The sequence below is a fragment of the Trichechus manatus genome, unplaced genomic scaffold (assembly GCF_000243295.1).
Source record: "Trichechus manatus latirostris isolate Lorelei unplaced genomic scaffold, TriManLat1.0 scaffold00030, whole genome shotgun sequence".
Lineage (NCBI taxonomy): Eukaryota > Metazoa > Chordata > Mammalia > Sirenia > Trichechidae > Trichechus > Trichechus manatus.
Window position 1 is genome coordinate 21,260,493 of NW_004443966.1, and position 7,114 is coordinate 21,267,606.

The 7,114-nt window shown below is 53.9% G+C and overlaps 1 protein-coding gene across 2 annotated transcripts in view; it reads left to right on the top strand.

Moving 5' to 3' along the window:
* The window catches only part of LINGO1 (leucine rich repeat and Ig domain containing 1), a 70,423-nt gene that overhangs the window by 51,430 nt on the left and 11,879 nt on the right, over positions 1–7,114 (top strand). Inside the window, exon 1 of one of the 2 annotated variants that reach the window (XM_004374764.2) lies at positions 139–346. The exons of the other annotated variant lie outside the window; for it this stretch is intronic. Coding sequence (XP_004374821.1) covers positions 341–346 — 6 coding nt within the window. The 5' untranslated portion in view covers positions 139–340. Of the gene's footprint in view, positions 1–138; positions 347–7,114 lie in introns of those variants that run through there. 2 annotated transcript variants of the gene reach the window in all.

Genomic DNA, 7,114 nt, shown 5'->3' on the forward strand with positions numbered 1-7,114 from the left:
GCAGAGGCGGAGGCGGCGGCTCTGGGCCGGCCCGGGGCACAGAATCCGGCTCCGGGAGTCCGCGTCGCGCGTCCTGAGCGCGCCTGCCCCTCCGCCCGCCGGGGCAGCGGCCTCTCGCTTTCCCACTCCTGGGCCCTTGCCCCGGCTCCGGCTTGGCTGCTGCCCGCGTGGGGCAGACCGACAGCCCGCCGGCCCCGCGAGGGCGCGCGGACAGCCGGGCGGAGGTGTCGGAGGAGGAGGAGACGGAGGAGGAGGCTGGGCAAGGGCTGGGGCCGGGCCGGGCCGGCGGGGGAGACATGCGATTGGCGACCGAGCCGAGCGGACAGACGGCACGCCCGAGATGCAGGTGAGCCCGGCGGCCGCGGCCAAGCCCCGCACCGGCAGCCCCGTGGCGAGCGTCCCTGGGGGCCGCCGTCGGCCCGAGCTGCACCCTACTGGGGCTGCCGGACACTCCAGCGCGACCCAAACCTCCCTTTGGGCGCCCAGGCCTGACCCCCTCACCCCTTAGAAATGAAGACTCTTCCTTTTCCTTTATCCCCACCCCAACAAATTCCAGGGTGGCAAGCTGGAACCCAGGGGCTCTAGAGGGGCTCCCACCGGCATCCTAATCCTGCTCCGACCCTTCCGCCCCCCTCCATTCTGAGCACTGATCACCCTGAAGGGTAAGTCCCCTACCCGGCGCTGGGTGGGTGCCTCTCTCTATAGACCCCAGATACCCCTAGGCAGCCCCCGCCCGCACCAGGCACCCCTAAGTCGGCTATGCAGGGCTGAGACCAGCCTGGGCTTCTCCACAGGCTCCAGGCTGGGCAGCAGCTCCCTCCCTACACAAGGGGCATCCTTTTCAGCTTCTGCCCAGTGAAGGGGAAGAAAGGGCAGATGTGGGATAGAGAGAGTGGAGGGGAGGGAGTTGGGGTAAAGGAGCACCCAGGGACCCTTTGGGGGCCTCCCCTTTGTCTGCCTTCAACCAGAGCCTCTCACCTCCTCTGCCCCACTTTTCATTCTGAGGCTGAAGCGGGTGGGAGGTGGGAATAAGCTGAGAAGAGGGAGGTGAGGAGGGAGCCTCCTGCTCTGCCTCCGCCCCCCCCCCCACTTGGGCACCTTCTGTTGGGTGGGCTTCCTGCTCCTCAAGGCGCCCCATGGAGATGTGTTCCTCCAGGTGAATCCTACTTTGAGGAGGAGGGGTGGGGCCAGGCCCAGTGGGCAGTCCTCTTCAGCTGTGGCCCTGGGTCCCAGCCCAGCCCTAGTTGTGCCCGACACCTCTTCTTTGTTCTCAGAGATGCTCCGGTCTGTGGCCAGGGAGAAGGGACATCTGAGAGGTTTTGCCCTGGTGGGATGGGAGTGCAGGAGGCCCTGAGATGGCGGGAAGGTACAATCTGGACAAACCCCTTCCCTGCTAGCCCAGCCCTCCCTCAGTTCTCCTCTGCTCTGCTTGGGCAGCCAGAAGGCATGCAGCCCAGCCCGGCCCACGGCTCAGGGCTCAGCCCTGCTGGTCATGCCAGTGGCTTCAGCGCGCAGTGAACTGGGCTCCCGGCCAGCAGAGGGCCTGGGGCTTCCCCAGATCCAGTGAGGGGTGCCAGTGAGGGAAGAGAGGGTCACCTGTTCCCAGACCCTTTGTCTTGTGTTGGCAAGGAGGAGCTCAGAGTCCTCACACCTCTGGGAAGGGCCAGCACCTGGTCTGCTGAGACAGCCTGCCTGTCCTTCCTGCCTTCTACCAGTGGCCAGAGGCAGGCTGGAGGGAAGAGAGTGGCAGAGGGGAGAGACCAAGAACTGCTTGGAACCATGCTGAAAGAGGGCACAGTCCCAGATAGGAGTTCCCGGCAGCACCCAGCTGCCCCTCCTGAAGGAGGGACTCAGCAAAGGAGGGTAGGCCCCCTTCAGTGCTCTTGTTGTCTCTGTCCCGGCCCCACCCCCTGCCATTTAAATGTGAGACAGGCCGTGGGTAGGGCTTGGTTAAGGCTGCAGTGCTCCCCAGGGTCTGGAGTTGGAGTGGGGCTCGGACCCAAGGGGCCAGGTTGTAGAGGGATGTGTGTGTTCTCAAGGCTGAGGTACCATCACGTGTGGTTGAAGGATGCTGTGTGACCAGAGGGGGCAGATAGCCTTCTTTCAGCCTAGAGGTCACCTCCTCCAACCCAGCCTCTGAGCACCGGTTCTTCCCATGTTAGGTATTGTTTTCTAAAACCCAAAATTCCAGAGGGACACCCCCCAAAAAACTTGTGAGCATGGGTAGTCAGATGGATTCCTGGTGCCAGTAATGGCTCATCTGGTGCAGCTCTTCAGGACCCTGCCATTGTCTGCAGGAGCGCTGTTGGGGGTGGGGTGGGCATTCCTGCTGGAAAGTAGACAGTGCAGTGATCACGCAGGCCCCATGGAGGCACGAGGCACTGTGTCTGGTGGAGGGTTGAGGAAGTGGGTCCTGTGGGCACAGGGAAAGGTGGAGAATGGGAGACAGTAGCTAGTGGTGGTTTCAGAGTCAGGGCTGTGGTTTGCCAGCAGGGGCGTCTTAGTTTAGCTGTCCTGTGTGTGGCACTCTGGGAAACGGGCCTGGGGCCACACCTCCCAATCTTTTCCACACCCCCACACCCCCTAGACTACCCACTGGTGGCTCTCTGTTCTATTCCCACCAATCCATCCACATATCCCTCCATCCTCACCTGGTTTGGTCCAACATCCCTACCCAGAAGGCCTTCTCCTCTCCGTCCCCTGGCCCCTTCCCCAGTGACTGCTCCAAATCACTGATTCTTCTTCTCCCGACACCCACAGCATGGAACCACACTTGTACCAACCCATTCATTCATGTATCTATTCTGGGTATCCTGGCTGAGCTGTCTGCTTGGCTCTGGGCTAGGCCCTCCCATGGCTCCCATGGGTTGTGTTGAACACTTGGGCAATCCTTGTAACCATCCCTAGGACCAGGCAGACACTGGGAGGCACCAGGGAGCAGCTGGCAGCTGGCAGCAAGGACTACCTAGAGGGGACATGGTGTCCATAGCCTGTATGGATGGATGGAGTTAGCTGGCATTAAGGATGCCCAAGGCAGGGTTTGGGGAGAGACTAACACTGGCTAGCAGATCCTTAGAGATTACCCTGGTTCAGTTCCCTGATTGTGCGAATGGGAAAACTCAGGCTTCCCAACTCTTAGAGCCAAGAGTCACGCAGGGTACCCAATAGCACACACAGGGTAGGGCGGGATTTCTCTCTGGGTGCTGAGGCTGTCAGGGGCCCTCCAGGAAGAGAGAGGAACTGGGCTGGGCCCTGAGATAGCAGTGGACTTTGCAGAAACACAGGCAACAGGCGATTCCAGAATTTCTAAACCAGAGAAGGTTCTTGGTAGAAAGACTGAGAAGGAAAGTTCATTTCCAAATGCATTTGAGATATTCTTGATGTTGGCCTTTGTTTATGTGTTGAATGAATGAATGAACATCCTTGGGTGTGGTGGGCTCAGTAGAGCTGTACTGACTACAATATACTCCTCATGTGTATTCAGTTTTTTCAGTGTTATTTTATAGTGAAGTTGTGAAGAGCGTGGACCCTGGATCCAGCTCCCAGGGTTCAAACCTCAGCTTCACCACTGCCTAACTCTGTGACTTTGGGCAAGTTACTTAATCTCTTTGGGCCTCAGTCTCCTTACCCATAAAATGAGGATGACAAAGCTATCTACTTCTGGGGTGGTTGTGAGAATTAGATGCGTTCATATACGCAAAGCATTTTCCGGTAGAACAGTGTCTGGTACAAAGTAAGCACTCAATAAATGCTGGCTACTATGAGTTTATATCAGTGATGTGCTCTTTGTCTTATTCTTTTAAGTGGTACAGAGAATTGATTTTATAGGTGAGAAAACTAACAGCCAGAGAGGTGGAACGACTTGTCCCAACTTCCCAGCTAATGAGCATGGGGCTCCATCTAGAATGCCTTCATCTTGACCTCTGGTCTAAGGCTCTTGCTCACTGGTCCAGGCATGGCCTGCTAATTATTTGATCAATTTATTTAGTATTATTCATAATAACATAATGAATAATATAGTGAACACCGTGAACCCACTCCCCAACCTGACAGTAGCACTTCAATAATGATGTCCATCTTCCCATGTGCTCTCCTCACTCCCACCCCTTGGCCTCCTTTTCTAAGGCAACCACTACCCTGAAAGATGGATTTAGCATTCCCTCGCCTTTTAAAAAGGAGCCTTGGTGGTGCAGTGGTTTAGCACTCGGCTGCTAACCAAAAGGTTGATGGTTCGAAACCATCAGCTGCTCCACGGGAGACAGATGTGGCAGTCTGCTTCCATAAAGATTACAGTCTTGAAAACCCTGTGGGGCAGTTCTCCTCTGTCCTATAGGGTCTCTGTGAGTTAGGATCGACTTGACAGCAGCGGGTTTGGTTTTTTGCTTTTGCCTTTTAAAAATAGTATATTTTAATGTATATAAAGTGTTCAATGTTGGTTGTTTTTGAACTTTATAAAAAGGGCATAAAGCTGTATGCATTTCTCTAGAACTTGCTTTTTTGATCAACATTATATTCTTAAGCTTCATCTATATTGTTGCAAATAATAGTATATGCAGTTAATTCATTTTTACTGATGTATAACATTCTATAGCACAATGTATTTATCGTTCTCTTGTTGATGGACGTTTGAGTGGTTTCCCTTTTTTGCTTTACAAACAATGCTGCTGTGAACCTGCTTGTCCTGTCTCCTAGGGCAATGTGCAGAGTATCTCTGGGGCACACAGCTAGGAGTAGAATTGCTGGGCCATAAGGCATGTTTGTGTTCAGCTTTCCTAGGAAACACCGAAGTGTTTTTCAAATTGGTTGGACCAATTTACACTGCCCTCAGCAAGAGATGAGTGTTCCCATTGCTCCCCCTCCTCGCCAACCCTCAGTATTGTCAGATGTCTTGATTGTTGCTGATCGAATGAGTGTAAAATGATATTTTCATTATGGCCTTGATTTGAATTTCTGGAGTCAAGGTTTCTGGTCTGTGAAATGGGGGTTGAGATGGGCAGCAACCAGAACGTAGTAGATGCTCACTCAACAATCATCCTCACCGCACCTCAGTTTCCCCAGTTGTGGAGATGCTGTCTGAACAAGCTGCAATCAGGGAGGACTCCCCAAGGAAGTGGGAATGAAGGAAGAGCAAGGAGGATTTCAGTCCCTGCACCTTTAAAGCAAATTCTAGGAACCTTAGTGGTTCTGTATTCAGCCCCAGGATGGGAAGGGGTGGTCCTAGCCTGGGAGGTGGAGGGAGCCCGTGTGTCATTATTTTAATGTCCTCTCCCTGCACAGCCCCCTGAAAACCCCATCTCTACACCCTGGCACCTGGCATGGGGCCTGGCATTGGTAAGTGTCTAGTAAGAGTTTGGTGACTTGGGGAATGAGCACCAGATGAAACAAATGTGTGACTGAGTGAGTGAGGGATAGCTGAGCAAGGAGGTTTCTGGGAACCCACAGAGCCCCCGTGAAGCCCCTCAGCCTCTTGCCTGCCCAGAGGGACTGAGAAGCTGGGTGCTGGCAGGCTAATTTGGAGCCAGCTCCCTCTGCCAGGCTGGTACACCAACGATGGATTCTATGCTGCCTGCTGCACGCAGGCCCGGGCCCCTGGAGCTGGTTAGCGACAAGCGCCAGGGCTGGCAGAATAATTATGCCTATTACATGTGACACCCAAATTGATTGCCGCCAGGGTGACATTACCAGGGCATTGTTCCTCATCTCCAACCTCTTATTACATGTTATTAGGGTATATGTGTGTTTTTCTATTTTTTCCCATTTCAGGGAATTAATCTCTCTCTGCCACCTCCTCTGCTTCCCTCTGCAGAGAACTTGTTCGAGGCTCTGGGAGGGGATAGGGGCCTGGCCAGCACTGCTTCCTCTGCCTGGCCCAGGGCAGGGCTGCAGATGCAGTTAGCGAACTGGCCATCATCAAGTCCTTTTATTTGGGTGCAAGATAGGGACATCTCAGAACTGAGAGGGGCTGCTAAGGAGTAGATCCCAGCAGAAGAATCTTCCTGCAGTGTCCCTGATCCATGGCCTCTGTTTGCATACCTCCGTTGACAGGCTGCTCATTCACTGTCTTTCAAGGCTGATCTTCCATCTCGAGCTATATGATCCTCCAGCTGATTCCTCACACTGAACTGAACTGGGCCTCTTGGCTCCACCCCTTGGGCCCGCGCTGGACCCTTTGTACCCTTTGCCTTGGGACACATCTTAGAAATTTGCAGAGGGATCACCGCCCCCGCCCAAGTCTGGGCTTCTCTTCAACAGGAGCACCAGTGATGACATTGACTGCACCTCAGCTGAGCCAGCACCTGTGTGTGTGTCTGACCAGAGGAGTCCATCCCCTCCCCAAGACTAAGCTCAGTTTACCAGGCTGGAAAAATGGGCTTTGGCAAGGGGTTGGCCAAAATTCAATTGAGCGGAGGGATTTGAACAGCCAGTGCCAAGGGAAGGGCAAGTGTTTTTATTTATAGTTTGCCTGCCCCTGTTATAAATAACTTGTTTGTGATGTGTTGGGGGGTTGTTTTTAAATCCTTTCCCCTTTTGGAGGCAGAAATAACCCAAACCTTCACATGTCCCTGACCCAGCCCCGCCATGAGTAGAGTGGCCCTGTGACCCTTACCTGGTGTTGGGGAAGAAGGTGGCTGCAATTGGGAGATGCTGTGGGGGCTTGGACAAGTCCCCGATGTTCTCGGGCCTCAGTTTCCCTACCTGTGTGATGGTCTCTAAGGTGATTATGCCTCTGGAGTCAGACAAGTTCAGTGACCTTGAACAGATGAACTAATGGCTCAGAGCCTCAGTTGCCTTATCAGTAAAGTGGGTTAATGATACCTTCTTCACAGGGTGTATGGTGAGGGTTGATGGGGTCTCCTTTGCAAAGCACTTAGTGCATGGTTTGATAGAAATATCTTCTTTTCCCTCTTCCTGGACTTTCTGCCCACAGCCCCGTGAGGGCAGTGTAAGTCTACCATCCCCTTTTCCAAAATTTAGGGGCTGTAGATGTAAAGCAACTTGGCCAAGATCATGCCTTGAACCTGAATCATAGAGAGAGAACGTATGCAAGAAGGTCAAGATTACCTGGGGTCTAATCCCAGCTGATCTGTGTCTGATCCCAGCTCTGCCACTTACC